At 37.4% G+C, this 24381-nt stretch overlaps 2 protein-coding genes across 3 annotated transcripts in view; one reads left to right on the plus strand and one right to left on the minus strand.

Annotated features, from left to right (window-relative positions):
- The first annotated feature begins 903 nt into the window (after positions 1-903).
- fam20a (FAM20A golgi associated secretory pathway pseudokinase) lies at positions 904-13142 on the plus strand. Its single transcript, XM_083557136.1, has 11 exons — positions 904-1914; positions 3456-3649; positions 4419-4469; positions 5631-5709; positions 7296-7388; positions 8493-8608; positions 8795-8975; positions 9532-9641; positions 10779-10860; positions 10947-11006; positions 12509-13142. Exons 1-11 carry the CDS (start codon positions 1580-1582, stop codon positions 12774-12776), a joined length of 1569 nt encoding a protein of 522 aa, XP_083413262.1. The 5' UTR covers positions 904-1579; the 3' UTR covers positions 12777-13142.
- Positions 13143-17259: 4117 nt separating this feature from the next.
- The window catches only part of prkar1ab (protein kinase, cAMP-dependent, regulatory, type I, alpha (tissue specific extinguisher 1) b), a 216246-nt gene continuing 209124 nt past the window's right edge, over positions 17260-24381 (minus strand). For both annotated transcript variants that reach the window (XM_083557160.1, XM_083557159.1), the window contains 8 exons: positions 24226-24317; positions 23515-23576; positions 23343-23389; positions 22932-23090; positions 22771-22831; positions 21540-21661; positions 21369-21450; positions 17260-20001 (listed from right to left, as the gene is read on the minus strand). In XM_083557160.1, the coding sequence (XP_083413286.1) occupies positions 19829-20001; positions 21369-21450; positions 21540-21661; positions 22771-22831; positions 22932-23090; positions 23343-23389; positions 23515-23576; positions 24226-24317 (798 nt within the window). In that variant the 3' untranslated portion in view covers positions 17260-19828. The remainder of the gene's footprint in view (positions 20002-21368; positions 21451-21539; positions 21662-22770; positions 22832-22931; positions 23091-23342; positions 23390-23514; positions 23577-24225; positions 24318-24381) is intronic.

Raw genomic sequence — 24381 nt, forward strand, 5'->3', positions numbered from 1 at the left:
GTAAAACTTGGATATCGACAGAAGACATTGGATCCCGTTGGTTCACTGATGAAGAAAATAAAGCAGGCAGTCCCAGGATGGTAAAAACTTTCTATGGCGAATCTTTCCAGGTGTTAATCACTGGGATGAGTGTACACATGTATCAAACACATGTATGTTAAAAATGAAATCCCCTCCTTGAAATTTGTTTTAGTTGTTTATAAACTTAAAAGTCGAAGTTTGACTTAAACGCCCCCTGTAATATGAACTAAATACAATGACACAATTATTGAAAATGTGCTTTCTTCTAAATGACCAAAGAATAATCTTAGACCCATCATATATACCTCTTAACATATTTATAATCTAATGAATGAACCAAAAATAATGCGTTAACTAGTAACCAGCTTTCAGGCGTGTCCAAGGCCACCCCACCCACAGAAATCTCTCTCTCTTCCCCTATATTGCGCCAGCTCGTTTTTAATGCTTGGCAATCTGTCAGGAATGAGGTTACACCATAGTAGTAACGGAGGGTGTTACCCTAACACTCCATTTAACATCTGGAAACATCAACAACGTGAAAAGGGCTACAGTGGCCATAATGCATTTTTTATAGAAATGGCTGAAAAAAGTATAGTTTAAATTTTAAATAAAAAAGCTGTAAAAGATCTGTTTTCTGTAGTGGTTTAAGATATATAGTAGTCTTTCCCGTTTCCGGCGCAATGGGACTTGGTGTTTTGTTTTTTTTCAAAGAACCGTGAGCAAAAATTTTTTTTTTTTAAATGACAGGACAGGACAGAAAAGAAATTCATTGCAGAACCCTTCTTTCTTACCCACACATACACACACACACATACACACACACACACACACACACACACACACACACACACACACACATAATATGTTCCAAAATATTGTGGAAGGAGCTACACAGATGCAGGCTGGGAAATGCCTTGTGTATTTCCCACCCAGTTCTCTAGAACTCTGTCGAAAATGCCACATTAAGCTTTTTGTCTCCCAGCCAGGGCTGAAATCACTCTGGAAAAAAACACGAGGAACAAACACATCTGCATTTTTTTCTGCTGCCTTTTAAAGCAGGCTTGGATCCTTCCTGTTTCTCTTTTGGCGTCTGTCATTTGCACACGGATCGTGTGTGTGCGTGTGTGTCTTTGAGCAGAGACTCCGTCTACATGGGAAATGGGAAGGTGTAGCTGGAGCTTTTCCAAGAAGCAAGAGTAGCATGCTGCTTCCGTGCTTTAGTCAGAAGAGAGCAGCAGGGCATGGTCTCAGTCAGCCACTAAACAGAGGGACACACACATACACATATAAACACACACACACACACACACACACACACACACACACACACACACACACACACAGACACGTGTTGGCTCTATCTCTGCCGGCCTGAGCCCAAAACCACAGGAGAACAATTCTGTGTATGTACACTGGAGGACAAAGCAACAGATGCATCTGCAAGCCTGGAAGAATTAGGAGTTGAACAAATATATAAAACCCCAACATGCAGGAGAACCGCAAGACCATACAACTTCAAGTTTGACCATCTCAGACCTTCTCATCTTTCCCTTCGGTAATGGCAAGAATGAAGAGGGACCGGTTCTTGGTGGCTGTCACTTTCATCGTCCTCCTAACCCTTGATGTCTACTTCGTTCTGCTTCCCAGGCTGAGATCTTGGTATGACTTGTCCAGGGTTGGTTGTAACTGCAACGGAAGCACTGAACAGGTTTCTCAGAAAACGGCCAAGACAAAGAGTTTCAGCCTTATCTCTCAAGAAGAATCGAAGCTAAATAGGCTTTTTGACCATCCATTGTATAATATACGTCTTCCAGAGCTAACGACGGATGAGAAATTGCTGGACGAACAGGAGCTCATGGATTATTACAGGAGGAAAGTGGCACGCTGGGAGAGGTGAGTGTGAATGATTGCGATCAATTTTTTGGCCTTTAGTAATTAAATTAATAATCTTATAATAATCTGTGAAAACCACAATCTTTTTATGCTATTGGGTCAAATCACGTACATGTTATTATTTAATAGACAATATCAAGTATAATTTAGATATATTACATTTATCATCTTCATATAATTAAGTTATGCTTTCGACTGTTCTCAGAAAGCACTGGAAAATACATTATATAAACTGGTACAACTCTACATAAACATATCATGCTTCCTGGTGATGATACTTTCTCCATCCACTATTCATCTTTGCACCACTGTTTCTCATTGCACTACTGTATATTTCACCAATATTCATTCTTCATATACGTACATATGTATATCATGTTATTTATTTGAGCATGTTATCTGCTTGACTTGACCATATCGTATTACCTACTGCACCTTCTGTACAATAATTTCTCACACCTGTAAATATGGACCCATACCGTCATTTAACATATTGCTATTATTATTATAATAAAAAGGCCACTTATGTACTTATGCAACTGCATTTCATTGGCTCTGTGCAACCTTATACATGTATTAAATCCGTAAAGAAACATACAGGGCTTAAACCCTCACTTTTTCATCACTAGCTCAGAGGCTTCACCGTCAAGTTTCCATTGTTTAGCTTTTTGCAAAAACCAACAGGAGACTATTTTCGACTGTTTTGTGCAAACCGTAACCGGTGATTTGTGGATTGAGGTCAGCTTTACTGATTGCAAGAATTCTCTGAAGCAAAGCACCCTGTTTGGGCTTCATGGTCAATCAGAGAATAGACAAACACAAAAATGAACCAGTTTTAACCCGTTCTAAATGTACGATTCGCTTGATCATGACTGTTTAAGGTGGATTGATAGCAAAAGAGCAAATGCATTTTGAGATGTCATGTTGACCTTATTTTTTTTCTTTATAGTCGAGCAAATATTTGTCACCAGATAGATCAATACATCCAGGGCAACAGTGCAAGGTCTGCCTGTTTAGTAAATTTCCCCAAAATCACCAAATAGATTAAGAGGACCACAGATAAAAAAATTAAATAAAAAATAAAAAGAACAAATCATATCATCCAGAATGTATAAAATCCGAATATATGAATAGTTTTAAATACGTAATAACAAAAACTAGTGGGAAGATTTAGGTGGGAGGTGGTAGCTTAGTGGTTACAGCATTGGATCTTTTGATCTAAAAGTCATGAGTTGGAATCCCAGCCAGACCAAGATGTTACTCCTGGGCCCCTGTGCAAGGCCCTTAACCCCATAGCTGTATGAATAAGATAAATGTAAGTCGCTCTGGATAAGGACATCCGCTGTAAATGTGAATATATACATATAGTTTATTAAGTATATTAAGTTTAAATTCTGCCTCAAAAAATTGTGGTTTTAAAATGAATTGCTGTAGTAATGTGCCACTTCCTGAACTCTTAGTTTTATTATGAGATTTACAGCCACTCAAACTTTGAAAAAGTTTAAGGTTCTGATATCAAGGATCATATATAATTTCCACAGACAGCAGAAGTTCTTCCTTGAGGCTGCAGCAGCATCAAACATCTCGCTGCTCGAGCAGCCTGTAAACTTCGATCCCGATGCAAACTGGCTGAAATTCCATTTGGGGATCAACCGTTACGCTCTGTACTCCAGAGATGACCAAAGCATTGAGAACCTGCTTCAGGATATGCGGCGAGCCCCCATCATTGGAGCAGGTGCTTATTTGTTCATTTGACATAATCTTACAGGTCAGGTCAAACACTTTAATTTATAAAATTCTGTAATACATATCATACGTCAAGACAATTAATGATTTTATTTATTACTTTTACGCAATCTTGTAGAATGAATAAATGTAGAATATAGAAATGACACCAAAAAGTATTTTTTGACACTAAAAAACGTGTTTTTGATTAATGTTCGTTTCTTTGTACTTACTCTATATTTAATCTTTACGCCTGTTTTAATTAGTTTCCTCTAGAAAGCAATATAAATATTTATATTACATATATTTATAATGTACTTCAAATATTGTGAAATCTAAATGCAATATTATGAAGTCATATTGCATTAATTAAAAGCTCAAATAAACTTCTAAACATTTGTCATTCCGTGTAGTAATGCTATTATTTACATTTATGCATTTGGCAGATGTCCTTATCCAGAGTGACTTACATTTATCTCATTCATACAACTGAGCCACTGAGGATTAAGGGCCTTTTTCAGGGGCCCAGCAGTGGCAGCTTGGTGGTGCTAGGATTTTAACTAATGACCTTCTGATCAGAAGTCCAATCTCTTATCCCACTCAGCTACCACCTCCTCATTATAATTACTAATTAATTAGGCATATATAATAAGCAAATAATATATAAATTACATTGATTGTAGATTTGTTTTTTGGACATTTTTAGACATCCAACTTAAAATAGAAAAAAGTATATTTATCGTTGTCAACAGACTGACTGAAGTCTTCATATATTTTAGATTACACTCAAGATGAAAAGGCCTTAAAGGGAGCATGTGACTGCTCACAAGGTAAGTTCTTCAGTGATATTTGGCAACCGAAATTATCTGCTGTCTTTGATTTTAATTCAATTTTAACGAAGTGACATTGTCCCAAAGCAGTTTTACAACAGTCTTTAAAACAGTCCCCATAAGTGTTTACTTAATGAGGAGCCAGACTCAAAAGGGAACCCATCCTTAACTGGGTGATACCAAATGTTGATTGATTATAGTCCCGCATTATTGGTTATCAAGTGTTCACTGATGGACACTTTTTAGACACAATTTTGCCTTAAAAGACCTCTGGCTATTAAACAGCTCATCTAATGAAATGCAAATGTCTATCATTTTTGTCTAAAAATAAGAGGAAAATAACCAAAAAAAAGGGCAAACAAAGGTGGTGTTGTTAAACTGCTGGGTTTTGAAATAATGACATTATGGCACTCTGCCCTTTTTAGTGCAGCCACTGGCTAAAGAACAGTAACCTAAAAGCTACAAACAAATACCATCTTTGAAAAACAATTGCTCTTGAGAAATGATATAATCAGCTGTCGATTCTGAGAAAGTTTTGCAATCACATTCTTCCATAACAAAATCACACACTTACAGTGGTGTCTAAATTTCCTATTCTTTTTACAATATGTTCAAACAGATGTATAGAAATCCTTCACCCAAATGCGCTAACATGACTAAAAACTGATACACTATATTCTTGCCTGGGGCAATCTTTATGCTATTTCTCTTAGAGTTACATTGAATTTATGTTATGTGTATTGTTGCTGATTAGCATCGCTTCTTGATTTCCTTGCCTTGCAGCATGGCGGTGGTTCCAAACAGCTTATATGATCTGTATTGCGAAAAGGAGGCACACAGTATAGTTTTGTTCGGAGCCAAGGAATGCTACAACCTCAGACAAAGCAATAGTCTAGGGCCTAGCAACCACCGGTTTAAATAAAACCCAGCCCTATGTAATTATGCTATCACTCCCAGGCCATAAAGAGACATTGAAACCTCTGAAATTTGTTTTTCATAATGCCAATGCAGACAGCTACATGGAGAAAGAAAAAGAAAATGTATGAGACTTAATAATATGTGTTTAGATACGACACTTTGCTCAGAACTTTAAGTAACCTTGATATATAATAAACATGTGATATGAAAAAAAAGAATTATCTCCTTTATTTATCCTAACAGTGGTTAAGCCAAGTGGCCATCACTTGAAACTTGCACTGAAATTCCAAGATTTTGGGAAAGCAATGTTTAAACCTATGAGGTAAGCCTAAGTGTGATGTGATATATATATATATATATATATATATATATATATATATATATATATATATATATATATATATATATATATATATATATATATATATATATATATATATGATATTTTATGTACACATGTACATAAGTATTTACAGTCTTTGCCATGACACTTAAAACTAAGACTGCATCCTTTTTCCACTGATAATCCTTGATATGTTTCTACAACTTGATTGGAGTCCACCTGTGGTAAATTCAGTTAATTGGACATGATATGAAAAGACACACCTGTCTATATGAGGTCCCACAGTTAACAGTGCATGTCAGAGCACAAACCAAGCCATGAAGTCCAAGGAATTGCCTGTAGACCTCAGAGACAGGATTGTATCAAGGTACAGATCTGGGGAAGGGGTCAGAAACATTTCTGCAGCATTGAAGGTCCCAATGGACACAGTGGCCTCCATCATCCATAAAGGGAAGAAGTTTGGAATCACCAGGACTCTTCCGAGAGAGGGCCGCCCAGACAAACTGAGTGATTGGGTGAAAAGAGAATTAGTCAGGTAAGTGGTTGCTCTAAAAGAGCTCAAGGATTTCTCTGTAACGTGAGGGAAAACTTCCTGAAGAACAACCATCTCTGCAGCATTCCACCAACAGGCCTGTATGGAAGAGTGGTCAACCGGGAAGCTACTCATCAGTAGAAGTCACATGATTGCCTTCCTGGAGTTTGCCAAAAGGCACCTGAAGGACTCAAAAACCATGAGAAACAAAATTCTCTGTTCTGATGAAACTAAGATTAAACTTTTTGGCCTGAATGCCCAGTGTCATGTCTGAAGGAAACCAAGCACCACTCATCACCTGGCCAATACTATCGCAACAGTGACACATGGTGGTGGCAGCCTCATGCTGTGGGGATGTTTTTTAGCAGCAGGAACTGGGAGATTAGTCAGGATCGAGGGAAAGAAGAATGCAGCAATATACAAAACCTGCTCCAGAGTGCTCTGGACCTTCCAACAGGACAACAACCTTAAACACACAACCAAGATAACAAAAGAGTGGGTACGGAACAACGCTATGAAAGTCCTTGAGTGGCCCAGCCAGAGCCCAGATTTAAACCCGATTGAACACCTGTGGAAAGATCTGAAAATGGCTGTGCACTGATGCTCCCCATCCAACCTGATGGAGCTTCAGAGGTTCTTCAAAGAAGAATGTGAGAAACTGCCCAAAAATCAGTGTGCCAAGATTGTAGCATCAAACTCAAAAAGGCTAGAGGCTGTAATTGGCACCAAAGGTGCTTCAACAAAGTATTGAGCAAAGGTTGTGAATACATATGTACATTTAATTTACTTTTTTAATACATTTGCAAAGATTTTAAACACACATCTTTCATGTTGTCATTATGGGGTATTGTTTGTAGAATTTTAGGAAAATAAAGAATTTAATACATTTTGGAATAAAGCTGTAACATAACAAAATGTGTAAAAAAAAGTAAAGCACTGTGAATACTTTCTGGATGCACTGTGTAAATATATGTGTGTATATCTATGTGTGTGTGTGTGTGTGTGTCTATGTGGGTAAATGATTGGTTTTCAGACAGGAACGCCATGAACAGACTCCTGAAGACTTCTTTTATTTTGTTGACTTCCAGAGACACAATGCAGAAATTGCCTCCTTCCACCTGGACAGGTTTGATATCAGTTTTCAACATTGTTTTTTTTTTTCTGTTGCTTTAAATGGTTATTTTCAAGCACAATGTTAGACTCTAGACATGAGCACAGCACTACTCATCCATCCTCTGTGTTTTAGTTAATACAAAAAAAAATGACTAATGTACCTAGTCATTCCAGCTCAGCACTTACTGACGTTGTTAAGCCACTAAAATAGGTGTTTATTGAAAAGAGTCTGAGCTATAATGAATGTTTATCAGTCTCACTGTGTAATCTATACCTCAGATCCTCCTAAAGGTGTGCCAGTCTTAAATACTAAAGCTATATAATTGCCCTGTCACCCCCACACAAAACTGCCACCCAGAGGGAGGACCTGTTTCTGAAGGCTGCAAGTAAATAGATTAAATTGTCTCACATGTCCGAGACCATGAAACGAAAACCAGTAATTGGATTGCATCAGGACTGCAAAGTGAAGGGTATTTCTTTACATTGCACTTACTTTATGCAATAGAATGCTTTTATTAAAGAATATAAATTACATGGGAAAACATCAGACATATCAGATTCATATTTGTCTTGGAAATTATGCTTTATTCGTTCTGTCAGAACATAAGGGTTTAGTTCATGTTTTGGTTATATGACGTGATAGAATTTGAATTTTTTTCAAGTATTTATCGTGATTTTATTATATTTTATTATTACAAGTTGCCAAATTCACTTTATATATATATATATATATATATATATATATATATATATATATATATATATATATATATATATATATATATATATATATATATGAGTGAATTTGGCAACTTGAAAGCATACTCATACTTTTATACTTTATATTAATATATATATATATATATATATATATATATATATATATATATATATATATATATATATATATATATATATATATTTTTTTTTTTTTTATACATTTATTCTAATTTTATATTTTTGTATTTACATTTACATTTTTTCAGTATTGGACAGACTGTGTGTGACAAATTTGACTTGATTTGATTTGATTTGGCATTAAGACTTAAAAACTGCATTAAAGGTTTTTACTTGTCAGCCATTGAAATAATGTGCCATACCGTTCTACCTTTCTCAGAGTTCTTGATTTCCGGAGAGTTCCACCTGTAGTTGGGAGACTCGTTAATGTCACAGGCGAGGTTTTGTACACCACATACAACGAGGAACTCCGTAGTGTCTTCTTCACCTCTCCAGGCAAGCTCTTGCATTGACACTTAGTGTTGTTCATATAGCAAAGATGTAGAGCAATAACATTACTTCTTTTGTATCTTTAACCTATAAAACAAGAAAGTTGAAAGCTAAACAATCTAAATTGTTATGTAGTTAAAACTGATATATAATAGAGATTTGACAAATACATATAACATTTTTTCTACTCAGCGAACAACACATGTTTCTTTGCTAAGTGCCTGTATGTGTGTAAGACGGAATATGCAGTGTGTGGCCACCCAGACCTTTTGGAAGGATCCATGTCGGCCTACCTGCCTGGACTAAGCGTAGCACCTCGCATTTCCATCCCTAGCCCCTGGATCCGCTCTTATACCTTCACTGGAAAAGAGGAGTATGCTAAATATTGATACTGTATGCTAATCCAAAAATTTAGCAAATCCTTCACGAACTTGGGAATCAGTGCATGGAAAATGTTGAGGAACTGATGTGAGAGTGCTAGCTAGCCTAATAGTTAAAGTTTTTATGCTCAAGTTGCAAATGATTGTGGACACTGTGTTTAAAACAATCAGTATTTATTTAATTATTTGTTTTATATTGCTATAGAGTAAGTGCTTCATACTCATTAAATGTACTTTTATAGCAACTTTTATATATACTTTTTTTTTTTTTTTTGCTAATCCCAGCAATGATTGGGTCAGAGCACAGGGTCAGTAGAGGGTCATGATACAACACCCCTGGAGAGCAAAGGGTTAAGAGCCTTGCTCAAGGACTCCAAGTGTGGCAGCGTGGCGATATCAGGGCTTGAACCCCTGACCTTCTGGGTGGGAATTAGCAAATTATCAAATAGGGAAGATTCTAAACAGTTTTGTGTACCCCTTACCATCACAATCAGACTTTTCCCTTCTCTCAAACAGTTCCCACAACTGAACTCTCTCTTATTATCTTAGATGGGAAGTAAATCCATCATACTGTGACACTGTCAAGAAACTCTACCCCTACAACTCTGGAAACAGACTACTGAATATCATTGACATGGCCATATTTGACTTCCTTATAGGTAAGTGAATACAGCACCTGTAACTTGTTTAGTGCTAGTCAAGATGACTAACTACAAATAACACTCAATAGCTCTGTATTTAAAGTCATATCATTACCTATTGTTACAACAAGCCATTCGTTTGTACAACCCTAAATCCCAAAAAGGGACACTGTGCAAAATGTAAATAAAAACAAAATGCAATGATTGAACTTGTGTAACATGTATACTGGTCATGTTTACCACTGTGTACCATCACGTTTTCTGTCTGTATACATCTGGGAACTGTGGAAATCAGTTTTGAAAGAGAAATGTTTCTCCATATGTTTCTGATACAGGATTCTATCTGCTCAACAGTTCTGGGTGTCCTTTGTTGTGTTTTTTGTTTCATGATGCACCAAATGGTAAAAAAGCCTTGACTGCAGGCAGGCCAGTCAGCTGACCATTACATAGGCACTAATGCACTTCCATACAAAAAGAAATGCAGCTTTTTGAACTAAGATCTAATAATAAACCAGACGGTCCCCCTTCTCTTTAGTCCGGAGGACGTGGTGTCCATGGTATAAAAAACTTTTTTAGTTTTTTTTTACAGAACAGTTTTCAACAGTTTTCCACAATGTCTCAGTATGTTTCTGAATGAGTTTTGGGCCAGAGATGATGGCCGTGTTTTTGGATGCCTTCCTAGATGCCTTCTTCTTTGCATGGTAGCTTTTTAACCTTAATTAGTCAATGACATGGCAACCTGTGTTCACAGACAATGATTTCTGGAGGTGTTAATAAGTCCATGCAGTGATTTCCATTACAGAATCATGTCGGCCCGAAGGACATGGGCATCCAATATAGATTTTTTAAAATGTGGGTTTATGAGATTTGCAATTTTTTTTTATTCTGTTTTTATTTACATTTTGCACAGTTGTGTTCCAACCTTTTTTGAATTAAGGTTGTAAAAACTTCATGCACAAACCGTCTATGCAGCATGTGTAAAAGATAGGACATGCTATTTCCATATTGCATTTTTCTTTCTTTCTTTCTTTCTTTCTTTCTTTCTTTCTTTCTTTCTTTCTTTCTTTCTTTCTTTCTTTCTTTCTTTCTTTCTTTCTTTCTTTATTTCTTTCTTTCATTCTTTCATTCTTTCATTCTTTTTTTCTTTCTTTCTAGGAAACATGGACCGGCACCACTATGAAATTTTCACCAAGTTTGGTGATGAAGGTTTTTTGCTGCACCTTGACAATGCTAGAGGGTATGATTTTATTCACAGTACATTTTACTGTCATATTTCTTTTTTATTTCGCTTGCTTCTCACATTTATTTGCTTGTGAGTTACAGGTTTGGAAAGCACTCCTATGATGAAATATCAATTCTGGCACCACTGACTCAATGCTGCATGTATGTATTTCTCAGTTACCCTCCTTAAATAAGCTGCTTTCAGGAATGAAAATTTACTTCAGGTCAAAATTCTGGAAAAACAGCAAGGAAAATAAAAATATAAATAAACAATTATTTGATAATTATAGTATTAAACATGTAAAAGTTACAAAATCAAATAAGTAAAAATACAAATACTGAAAATTGAAGTGGTATGTTAGTAATGAAGACGTTAGACTTATAATCAGGTAAAATCCCAGCCAACTAAGCTGCCACTTGGGGGACTTGAGCAAGGCATTTAACCCTCAACTGAAGAAGAGGAGGAAAGTGAGGTCTGAAAAAAGAATAAGATGGTGGAAACTGAAGGAGGAAGATTGTAGTGTGAGGTTCAGGGTAGAGGTCAGACAGGGGCTCGGTGGTGATGAAGAGGTTTTGGATGATTGGGCAACTATGTGAAACAAAGTGATAAGGGAGACAGCTAGATAGGTACTTGGTGTGACATCTGGAAAGAGAAAGGAAGACAAAGGAACATGGTGGTGAAACAAGGAAGTGCAGGAGAGCATAAGGAAAAAGAGGCTGGTAAAACAATATTGGGATTGACAGAGTGATGAGAAAAGTAGGCAGAAGTACAAGGAGATGCAGCAGCAGGTAAAGAGGGATGTGGTTAAAGCAAAGGAAAAGGCATATGAGGAGCTGTATTAGAAGTTGGACACCAAGAAAGAAGAAAAGGGACCATGCTGGAAAGGATCTGATACAAGTTAGAGCAATAAGGAGCCCTTTCCTGTTTGCACTGGTGATGAACAGGTTGACGGACGAGGTCAGACAGAAGTCTCATTGAACTATGATGTTTGCGGATGGTATTGTGATTTGTGGTGAGAGTAGGGAGCAGGTTGAGAAGGGGTGGAGAAGGTGGAGGAGTTCATGTACCTGGGGTCAACAGTGCAAAGCAATGGAGAGTGTGTTAGAGAAGTAAAGAAAAGAGTGCAGGCAGGGTGGAGTGGGTGGAGAAGAGTGGCAGGAGTGATTTGTGATAGAAAGGTATCTGCAAAAGTGAAAGAGAAAATTATAGGACTGTGGTGAGACCTGCGATGTATGGGTTAGAGACAGTGGCATTGACTAAAAGACAGGAGGTGGAGTTGGAGGTAGCAGAGTTGAAGATGTTGAGGTTTTCGTTAGGAGTGATGAGGATGTACAGGATTAGAAATTAGTTTAGAGAGACAGCGATTGTAGGTAGTTTTGCAGACAAGGTGAAAGAGGCACAATTGAGTTGGTTTGGACATGTGCAGAGAAGGGACATGGGGTATACCCGGTAGGAGAATTCTGAGGATGAAGTCACCAGGTAGAAGGAAAAGAGGAAGGCCAAGAAGTAGGTTTTATGGATGTGATGAGGGAAGATATGCAGATAATTAGTTTTGAAAGAGGCAGATGTAGAGGGCAGGGTGTTATGGAGACTGATGATCCGGTATGGTGACCCCTAAAAGAAGAAGATTCTGTTTACACTTGTCATATGTATTCTTCCTCAGGATCAAGCGCTCTACATTCCTGAGGCTGCAGCTGCTCCTGCAACCCGAGTACCGCCTTAGTGATGTGATTAGAGAATCTCTGGCTCGAGATCCGCTCCGACCCATTCTGACCGAGCTCCACTTGCAGGCTCTCGATCGCAGACTGGAGCGTGTGGTCAGGTCTGTGAGCAGATGTGTGAAAAAGCTTGGGGAAGCCAAGGTGGTGGTCACGGACTTCGTAGAGGCATCGGGTGCGGCTAAGGAGAGAAACCAACAGGAAAGCAGGTGATGGATGCTGACGTGGGAGGACAAAATTAAGGAAAAATGGCAACTTTGTGGAGGTTTCCTCTAGTGGTACACGGAAAGGCCAGGATGCAGATATTTGTGAAAAAGAACAGAGGGATCAAACCAAAGTATGTTGGAAGAAAAACACTGGAATACTGACTCATGGATGTACCTAATGATTGCCCAAGAAAGATATTTTGAACATTGTTGTCTGTGGGGAAGAGTGTGTATTTTTTTAGATGTCTTAAACCAAGAAAAAAACTTTACTGTAGGCGAGTTGTTTTCAAAAAATCGCTAGACGACATCATGTTCCTTAGATGCAGCCATGGGATTTGTGGTGTACTTTTCGATTCAATTTTAATTTAATATATTTTTATTTGTAAAGCACTTTTAACAATGTTCATTGTCTCAATGCAGCTTTACACATATGACGCTTTAATAAAGAATGAATAAGATTGTTCTTTATAACTGCATGTTTGTCCCTAATGAGTAAGCCAGTGGCAACTGTGTTAAGAAAAAACTCCTTGATATGGCATAAGGAAGAGACCTTTAGAGAAAACAGGCCCAAGAAGTTGTCTCTCTCTCTCTCTCTCGCTCTCGCTCTCGCTCTCTAGCTGTCTCTCTCTCTTAAACGTGCCCCTGAGGTTCCAGTGTTCCTGTCCCTTCTTCTCTTTAGATCTGCCTGGTTCATCCTGACATCCGATCTCTGGAGTCCTTCTCATTTAAGACTCTGCAGCTGGGGATGGTTCCACATCTATAGCCTAAAGATCCATTAAGCCGCTAAGCAACTCAAGAACTTTGAGGACTGATTCGGACTGTAGTTAATATCAACGGTTCAATAAAGTGGCTCAGGACAGTTTACATGAATAGATCTGCATTAACGCACCTATTCTCTCAAGGTTTTTTCTCATGCATACTTAGGGAGTTTTTCTTGCCACAGTTGCCACTGGCTCAACTATCAGGAATAAACAATTATAAGGAACTAACTAATAGGCAATATAGTTTTATAACTTTTATAACTTAAGAATTAGATATGAATTATTAAGTATTCTTATTGTTGTATAAACGTTAAAGACACTGTGGAGTTGGGGGCTCAGGCAAGACTCGCTATAGCACCATAACTCAAAGGGCCAGAAGGTAACACAGAGATGAGGGATCTCTGGGATAAGAGATGACCCACCACACCACCGTCAACAAACCTGAGTGAAAGAGTAAGAGGGAGGGGACAACAGCATACTAATATCGAAATTCTGACCCCTGCTGTAGTCTTCATTATTTGAGGTACCAACAAATAGCCTGCACCTTTTGACCTAAGTAGGCGTATGGGATCATATTGGTACAAAAGTTCACTCAGATTCTGCGTCACGAGATGGTTAAGTGCTTTATACCTCATTAATAGTATTTAATAATCAATTTGAGATTTAATGGGGAGCAGTGTAGACTGAAAAAAAACAGGGGTAATGTGGTCATATTTTCTTGATCTAGTAAGGACTCTTGCTGCTGCATTCTTGAGTGCATAAATTAGATGACACATATTTATGCACCTATTCGAACACCCAGACAGTAAAGCGTTACAGCAGTCTAATCTAGTAAGAAAGCGATCCTGGTACTGTTATTCACATGAACCTCAAAGAAAAGACTATGGTCAATAATTACACCAAGGTCTTTGAATGCTGTACACACTGAGACCAAAACACCATCCAGAGATACTATGTAATCGGAAAGTTTACTTCTAGCTGCATGTGGTCCTAGTAAAAGTACTTCCGTCTCATCCGAGTTAAGCAGAGCGAAGTTCTCAAGCATCCACTGTCTAACGTCCTTTACACACGCCTCTAGATTTTTAAGCTGATCTGTCTCATCTCGCTTTGTTGAAATATACAACTGTGTATAACTAGCATAGCAATGGAAGCGAATAATATGTTAAGGTATAATTTCACCCAGAGGCAGCATATATAAAGAGAGAAGCAGTGGGCCTAAGACAGATCCTTGCAGAACACCAAACTTTACCTCAGAGATCTTGAGCTCTCCAACAACTCACCATTTACATCAACAACTGATAGCGATCAGTCAAATAAGACCTAAGCCAGGAGAGAGCTGTTCCTTTTATTCCAACATTTTCTATTCTAGCAAGAAGCATATTGTGATCAGTGGCATCGAAAGCTGCACTAAGGTCAAGCAAAACAAGTAAGGAGACAAAAAGCCAATAACAGGCCATTTACCACTTTAACCAGCACTGTCTCTGTGCTATGATGAGGCCTAAATCCTGACTGATACATTTCAGAAATGTTATTCCTAAGTAGATGTGATTATAACCGCTGTGCTACAACCTTTTCTAAAATCTTGGAGATAAAGTGGAGGTTTGATTTTGGCCTGTTGTTGGACAGCTAAGAAGAGCCAGGGTCAGATTTCTGAATTAGGGTGTTGATAACAGCCAGTTAGAAGTAAAGGAGTAAAGAAGTATAGAAGTAAAACTTTGTAATAAATTTTTATAATTTTTTATAAAACTGTTGATAAACTGTTATCAACCAAACACATGTTAGTGTGAACTTTCAAACCTTCCTCTTGATTATCAGTTTTTTTTCTCTGTAACATTTCAAACAAATACACATTAGGGTGAAAAAAGAAAAAAGACAGGACAGGAGTGCAGACGAGAGGCTTCGAGTTCTTCTGAGAAAACCATATACGCCGTTAAAACGTCTACGATGGATTGGATTTGTGGCTTTCAGTCCAGACGGCGAGCGAGCGTGTAATCCTCGACTGTCTCTTCGCTTCGCAGTTTGTAAGCTTGCAAGAGGAATCTCAAACCTGCCAGAAAAAAAAGCGTCGGGACTATTTACAGGCAACCCGTGCTTCGCCAAAACTTTGTTCCAACTTGCGGTATGTGGTTTATTGTAACACAAATGTCAAGGTAGAAGGTAAAAAGGTTGTTTTTTTTGGGTACAGGATACAGCATGTCTGCCATTAGAACATTTATTCATTTTTCATTGGTAAAACAAAAGCGGCTAAGTAGCTTAGTGGTTAAGCCATTGGATGTTGGCTCTGAAGGTCATAAGTTCAAATCCCAACCACACCAAACTGTCATATCTGGGCCCCCAAGCCAGGCCCTTAACCCCATCGTAGCACAGTTGTAAAAAAATGTAAGTCACTCTGGATAAGGCCGTCTGCCAAATGCTGTACATGTAAATGATGGTAAAGAAAAATGTAATCGGTTCTTAACCCCTTGTTTCAATGGCAACACCGTGAAATTATTACCAAAGAAATCAAAACCATTTTTAAAAAAGTGTATCATTTGTATTTCCTGAAAATTGTGGGGATGTAATGCTATTTCAAACATTTTTACTAATTTACACTGCTAAAAATTTGGATTCTCATACTGAACATGGGCAAAATAAAAAATAAATAAAAACAAATTGGGCATATGACGAAGTATTTCTGTGCCAAATAAACTCCTTTCGGGTTCATATAAGTTCCCCCAGATGAGTATGAAATTCGTCGGCGAGGCCACTGACGTTCTGTTGGAAGAAAGTCTTAGAATAAGTGTGTTTTTAGATGTAAGGGAAGGAGAACCTCATTCAGTACTTAAGACACAGACATGCAGACACATCCTGCTGAGGTTTTTGACGTTTAATTTTAGCTTTGCTATTTAATTCAATACGTATGGATGGATTTGATGAGACATTTAAGACTACAAAGTTTTTGTTCCTGTTATATTTATAGCGATGTAGTAGTTCTTTTCCTGTTGTCTCCAGGAAGATGCAGCTTTACCTCTGCCATGTTAATCTACATTCTATCTATATTCTAGTCTCAGGACACACCTTTGTCAAGACATGCCATGTGTGGTGATACGTCATATTCACGTAGCTGAAAGAACGCACCAAGAATGTGTTTTTACCTTTGCGAATGTTAAAAACAATGCATCGTGATACAAATGCCAACTAGTATCCGATGTCGTCTTTTTTATTGTAATTTTTTTTTAATTGATGCATCACGTCGTTATATCGATGCTAATCTGTGATTTTTACCATCCCTACTCTACTCAAGATTAACATGATTGTCTGAAATTGTGTGTAGTCTCCTTAAAAAAAAACCTACACTGCCTCTTTTGTAAGAAAAATGAAGTTAGCCAGGGGATACGATTACACGGTATTTCAACATATTAGCAATCCCTTTCCCCTTTGTCCTGCACATTAATCAAAGTTAACTTTCAGTGGAGATCAGTTTTATTCAAGTTTACTTTCCATTTCCAAACGTAGCCATTTTCAGCACCTTTTTTTTCTTGACTGAACAAACATTAAGCTAATAATCAGCACCAAAACCAAAACCCCCCAAATCGGCCCCCTTGTGTTTGGGATGCACCATTACATTATTACGATTACAGTATTTAAGCATTTTGTGATATGAACTTAGAATTGTGTAGCGTTTCTATTAGAACCAAACATAAAAAAAAACTAATCCAATCCCAAAAAAAAAACCTGAGTCCAAACATGTCTCAGCAACTTTTTATTGCTTTAAACTGCCATTATGACAAGCTATACCAAAGAGAAAAACAAAAAGTTAATGACACACTGGAAACCAAATCAAATCCAATAAAAAAAAAAAAAAAAAAAAACACACACAAAGCAAAAGAACGTATGGTCCACTGTTTATGGCACCGGCAGTTGTAATGGCTGCAGGTGTCACAATCCAAACTCAAAGTTTGGGCTAGAAAAAAAAAAAAAAAGAAGAGGCAAGCAAAGCTAGATAAATATATATTCTTATACATAGAAAGATATAACAATATAGACTGTGAGTGAGAAACTGTGGGCATAAAACACTATAATAAATAGAAAGTGAAGCAATTGTACAACGTAACAGTGATGACAGAGCGCACTGGCCGTTCGAGATGACTGAACCGTGAAAGTTTCCGCACTTAAAAAAACAATTATTCTGTAAATACAAGAGCAATCAAATTAAAAACCTTCATCAAATAAAAAAAAGCCCTGCAAAGAGGTTCACAAATGTGTCATTTTTCCTACACAATCTCTACTGTGCTATTGACCTCTACAAACATAAAACCGCAAAAACTATTTCGCACAGCATGTCTTGTTGGATGAAGTTTCCGGGGAAAAACAAAACAAAAAAAAAAAAAACAGCAAGTGTACGTTAATGAATATGGCACAAAGCTCCTAAACGAGACGCATCCGATTTTTTAAAAATGACCATAAAAGTAACAACTACGCTAATACTGGACTTTTACAGTCTTTTAAATCCTTCGCGGAATTGCTATCGTGAGAACTGGGAATATTCCTGGCTGGTATTAGGACTGCAATATTTTTGAAATATAACGTAGATTTTGGCACGGAAGCTAATTGAAAAAAGTTTTCAAAGACAAAAAAATAAAAATTCAAATAAAACCCTGGTGCAAGTGTCGGAACGAGACAAAAAATTAATGCAGGATCAGGAAGAAGAAGAAAAAAAAAAAAAAAAAAAAACGGTCAGAAATTCTGTCACGTGCCGAGAAACTAAATAGTAGGGGGTGGGGGGAGGGAGAGGTGTGTGTGAGTGTGTGTGTGTGTGTGTGTGTGTACACATTTATTTATATATTAATAAGAACATCTGTACACCGTTCATTCATTCATTTAGCAGCAGCACAAAACACAAAATCCGACAGCTACAGGTCTTCAACAGTCCCATCACACATCAGAAAGTTAATTCAAGTCTAATCTTGGTCTGATCTAGCCTACCCAAGAGTCTTAAAGAATGATGATCAGTATTGGGTAGTATACTTTACAGTAATATGTTAATAATGCAAAAAATGACAGTATATATTTAACACTTCCGTACTGTATAAACAAGTAGCGGTGGTTAGCACGTGGATGGGCGGAGCCGGACGAAACATGCGGTTGGAAGAGTGTGGGTGTCCTGCGACGTAGATAAAAAAAAAAAAAGCAGCTAAATTTGGGCTTTAAGGCCAAAAAAAATAAAACGAGCTCCGACACCGAGACAACTGAACTCCGTTGAACGTAACGGCCCACATAAATACGCTGCTACATTTACCTAGTTAAATTGGTACAATTTTGGCGTATGGCTATCATCATCATCATCATCATCAATATCGTAAGATCGGAAAAGACTTAACATGGGGACTAGCTGTATTCCAGAAAATGATATGTTTAAAAATTTTACACGCAACATATAACAGATCTAGTGGGAAAATAATAATGAATAAAAAAAAAAATGCTTTTCTGTTCAGTTCTTGTTTGAGTTGCTAGCGAATTCCTGGCAGTTCCAAACTAATTTTGGATGTTTCTGGACGATGTCTTCAGATCTCTCTCATGCATACGGTGTTTCCGGCCTGAAGGAGAGCCTCCACACGCGGGATGGGTATTTTGTTCGCACCACACCAGTAGAAATGCGATAAAAATGTCCCTGCGATGGCTAGAATCACTTTTTCCGCGTTAACTGAAACGTTTGAGCTGCATTATTTTGTGTTGTTGTTGCTGCTGCATTGATGAGACGTTATAGATAGAAGTGTTCCATTATATTATATTATATATATATTTCTTGATTCCTTCACATCAGGAACAATATAAAGGACATATTACATGTGCATATCTTTGAGAAACTTCAGTGAGGGCAAGACAGAGTATTAGCATTAGAAAAGCATGCGCACAGTTCCTCTGGATGGATGTGTCAGGGAAAAATTCTCACCAAGTAACTCCTAATTCGGTTATCCTCATCTATTCTTAGTAAACTACTACAGCAAAGGAACGGAAAAAAAAAAGAAAAGAAAAAGAAAAGAAAACCAGTCCAATATACTCTTTTAAAAAATATATATAATCTCACCCCTTCGTTCGATTTTAAAAAAACGATGCCGGGGAAAGGCGGTGGATTTACTGATTGTCTGCTGTCGATGCCGAGAAAGTATTTTTTGTTCGTGCGCAGATGAAGTACGCATTAATCGGCGAGCGATGAATGAAGAGTTAAAAAAAAAGAAAAGAAAAAAAAAAGGAAAGGAAAAAGAAGCCAAATGCGTGATGGGAAAACCGTACCACCATTAAAGAGTTTTCTTTGTGTTCAGACAGACAGTGAGACAAAGCTGTTGTACTGCTGGATGTTGCGTTTGAGGATGTCTGAGCAGGGCCCGAGAACTCGTTCGAAACGTGGCCGGTCCAGCTTGACGCATTTCAGGGGGCCGCGGGCCACCACGGTGGCGGCGCGTGGTCGATTCATTAACAGTGCGATCTCACCTAGAAGACACAGGGAATTTCATTTCATTCTATTCGCACAATTCTAATTGAACGACAGTCCCAAAGTAGCTATATACAAAAATAAAAGGATGGAGGTGGCAAGGATAAACTCCATGAGATGGTAAAATTCCATGTGTTTTGCGGAGTTTTTTAAAGCAATTGATATATAATTATATAGATTTCGTTGGAATGCTTGGCCGATCAATCCTGTACGGGGAGCTTGTGTCATTAGTGTCACATGCAGAGCTTGTGTCATTAATCATTTCACCATATTTAAGGAGAGTAACATTTTTGGAGGTACCATTGTGATATGCTCATCCGAGGACCATCTCACAGAGAAGTGAAGAAGTACATGATTACAGAGGGTATCAAAAGCGGTAATCATTTCGGTGAAAGAAACGGACAATTTGAATGTAAAAGAGACAAAAATTGTATATTTATATATGAAATATCATAATGGATTTTTTTTCCATATTCATTGCTATTAAAATCGAAACATGAACTTACTTATGAATATGCATATGGTCGGTAGGTGGAGCTAACAAATAATTAGGTTAATAACTAGAGGAAACTAGAGGTTTTTAAAATGGATACTGGATAAAAAAACAAACAAACATAACACTCCATGTAAAATAGTAGTGAACTTTAATAAAAAATATTTGTACTAAATAATACAATTTTGCTAAAGAAAATGTATATAACTATATTCATAATAATTATATAATGCATATATTCTAAATAATAAATCTTGTGCTCTCCATGCAGCCTGATGTGTCGTGTGTAAAAACAAATGCCACGTGGCATCAGTGAATCGCCTCTAGAGGCCGCTCTCATAATGACAGTGGACCGGAAAAACTATCCTTATGGATTTTTGCCGATAGCTGATAATTCCAGCAATCAACTATCGGTGCCTCAACCTCTATTAACAAATTAGGGACATTTTGGTTTAAAAGTCTACCTCTAATATCAAATACAGATATGGTAAAAGTCAAACATATTTAAAATAAAATTTTCAAACTTTATCTCTGGCATTGTTCAGAGGGTTGTTCCAATGTGGGCGCCAGTTGTATTCGGTCCAGGGGCGGTAGTTTCTTGACCCCTGAATTAGATTATATCTCTGAACAAGGTATTGCTTAAACTTCCGTTAAGAAATAGTCTTAACATTGATACACATTTGACTATAATTATCCAAGGCCAATAACGGAGCTTTGGCAGAACCGAAATTTAATACATGATAATGAACTAAAATGTATAAAAAAAATATATATATTAAAAAATAAAAAACATTCCTTAGAACACGTAAACCTTACAGAACATAATCCTTCCAATCAGATATTGTATTTTTGTAAATTTCAAAATGTACTCACCGAAGTAGTCTGAAGGTCCCAAACGACCTACTTCAACAAACTCCTCGTTCTCAGAGCGCCTCTGCAGTACAGCGGCACATCCCTGGCAAACACATACGTGAGCTTAAGCGAGGCAACATGCAAAAGATGACTATGTTAAACAAAAAAAAAAAAAAAAAAACACACGGGTACCTCCAGTATAATGAAGAACTCATCGCCTGGTTCTCCTTGGACTACAATTTTCTGGCTGTCCTCAAACTGTACCGGCTCCAGAGCATCAGCCACAGTCAGACGCTCCCATTTATCTAGTGACTCTGCAAACCAACAGCAAACGTGTTAAAGCTGCAAATTTAGATGTTTGGATGATGATCAATACATAACCAATTATGATTTGAGGCTCTGTAATTAAAATGTACATATTTGAAAGAAAATAATTCTCTATGCTCAACAAAGGTTTTACAATATTTGAAAATTTATGAATATTCATGTAACCAAATAACAGCAAACGCAGAACCTTTCTACACCTGCAGCATGTTTCTTACACAGCTGGCCAGAACACAACCACTGCCCTGCGAAAACGATGCACTTTTGGCAGCTGCATCTTTAACTGGCATAACCCTATCTGTTTTACACATAAGCAATACATGTGCTCAGCATGCTACCACAACCGTGCTTCACTGTAGGGTTGTAGGGATTTGCCACGAAGGTATTCATGTAAACTATATATGTACTAAGATTACTTCCTTTTTTTATATAATTGATATAGTTATACAAGTTTATACAGGTTATATATTATATAGGTGTATGTAGATTTAAATAGGTTATATATTAAGTTGGTGCATAATAATAGATATTATACAGGTCATTGATTATATAGGTATATGTAGATTTATATAGATTATATGCCAATCAGGGATAACTTTATGTACATCGATCAGGTATAACATTATGAACGCCTGCCTAATATTGTGTTGTCCCCCTTTTGCTGCCAGAACAGTCCTGACGCGTGGGGCATTAACAGCATGAACTTCTTCAGAAGTTTGAGCTACAAGAGCTCGTCTGTTGATTTGGACCACACGGACCAGCCTTCGTTTCTCAAGTGCATCAATGAGACTTGGCTGCCCATGACCCTTGGAGACCCAGTCGTCTAGCCGTCACAATTTGGCCCTTGTCTCCCTCGCTCAAATCCTTAAACTTTTTTAATTTCTCCTGCTTCTAACACAAAAGGAGATAAAAGTGCTATGCCCTTCACCGCTCAGGTCATAAAGTTTCCTGATCGTTGTATATTATATAGGTGTTTGTAGATTTATACAAGGGAAATTTTTAGACAGGTTATATGTTATTTATGTATATTTATATGTATATTTGGGTCATATATTATGCAGCGGTGTTTCCTCCCTGTCAAAATCTAGGCGACACTTACCGAGAATGGATACTTTACTAAGGAACTCCTCGTACATCTTTCGCTTTCTCAGAGTACTTCCCTGAAAATAGACATGGCGGTCAATTTGCAGTTATAGACAATGAATAAAAATAAATAAACATATGAAAGCACTTCATTCGTTACAGCCTGTATCCCGTTACCATCAGTATTCTCCTGTAGCTGTCTCTGTCAATGCCCCACAGTTTGACGTTGGTCTTAGCTTGGACGGTGGCCGCTCGGGGAGTACCATAGATCAGCGCCAACTCGCCGAAACTGCCACCTTCGCCGATGCTGGTTGCCCACTCGTTGTTCACGTAAACCTATTCCGTTCCAGGAAACAAACCGAAGGCACATTTACTACCTGGAATCAGTTCAACAGCCTTGTCAAAGTGTATCAAATACAATTACACACACATTGTTATTACAAAACAATCTGTTACGGAGTGAAAACTGGACCGCTACTCTAAAGGCTGTCGTTTACAATTTTCATATAGCGCTAAGCCCAATCTGCATATAGATACGCTCTATAACATCAAATTCTAATCAGGTCACAAGACCTGAGAGATGCTTACGTCCATTTCACCCATGTCGATTACGTAGAAGTTGTCACCTTCATCACCTTCGGAGGTAAAAAAAAATTTTTTAATGTTAATAAATAAATCCATTTTCGTTATTACAATGGATTCGTTAATCCATTTTTTAATCCATTTCATTAAAATCGATTTAATTAGGTAAATGACAAACCCTGCTGAATAACAGTCTCTCCGGCAATGTACGTGACTGGAAACATGGCATCAAATATATCACTGTGAGGGAAGAAAAAGAAAGGTGTTATGATTGGGGTTGCAAAGGGGCAAAAAAGGTCATATACAATCATAAATATAAACATTTAGTTTGGTTATAAGTTGACATGCAAACTAATACAGATTTAAAAAAATAAATAAATAAATGATAATAATAAGGCTTTGATTTAATTGTTAGTATAATTTGGTTGCACAATAGCTTACACATAGCACAAGGAAGTTTTAAAACATAAATCTGTGTGATATTTGTGTTATTTACATGAAAACTCGCCAAGGTAGAATTTTTTATTATTTTTTGGGCAGGATTCAAGAAACGATGTGTGTTATGTGATGGACGAATGCACAGTGCATGTAGGGGGCGTGGCCTCAGTGGCCCTGCGTTAAGTGTGCAGTGTGCATTTGACTTATAAATGTGCAGTGTAGAAATTCCACTAAAATTGCATTAAATCAGCTTGTTTTAACCAAAATTGTTATCTACATTTAGGTTCCCTGTTATAGGCTAATATGCAAATTTGTAAATTCCCAGTTTATTCCCGTGGAAAGTTTCCAGTTTTTAAACATTTTGCAAACATATTCATGATGTAAAAAAAAAGTAAAAAAAACTTGTAAATTACTACTGATACAATTCGGATTAAAAAGAATGAAATCCTACCTTCTCTCATTGTCATCCAAATGTGAGAAAAGCACATTCTTCTCAATAGCTTTGGCAAGTGCTGCCATGGTCTTGTAGTCTTTAGGAATAACCTTTTCAAAGCAGAAATTGGCCAGTGAGTTTTACAAATGTGTAATAATGTTTTTAATGGTGTTT

Source organism: Silurus aristotelis, assembly GCF_946808225.1.
Source record: "Silurus aristotelis genome assembly, chromosome: 12".
Classification (NCBI taxonomy): domain Eukaryota; kingdom Metazoa; phylum Chordata; class Actinopteri; order Siluriformes; family Siluridae; genus Silurus; species Silurus aristotelis.

Coding starts and splice junctions, on each gene's coding strand:
- fam20a (XM_083557136.1), top strand. CDS start 1,580: ATGGCAAGAATGAAGAGGGACCGGTTCTTGGTGGCTGTCACTTTCATC. Junction 8,609..8,794: donor TGTCTTCTTCACCTCTCCAG/GCAAGCTCTTGC, acceptor TTTTCTACTCAG/CGAACAACACATGTTTCTTT. Junction 8,976..9,531: donor ACCTTCACTGGAAAAGAGGA/GTATGCTAAATA, acceptor TTATTATCTTAG/ATGGGAAGTAAATCCATCAT.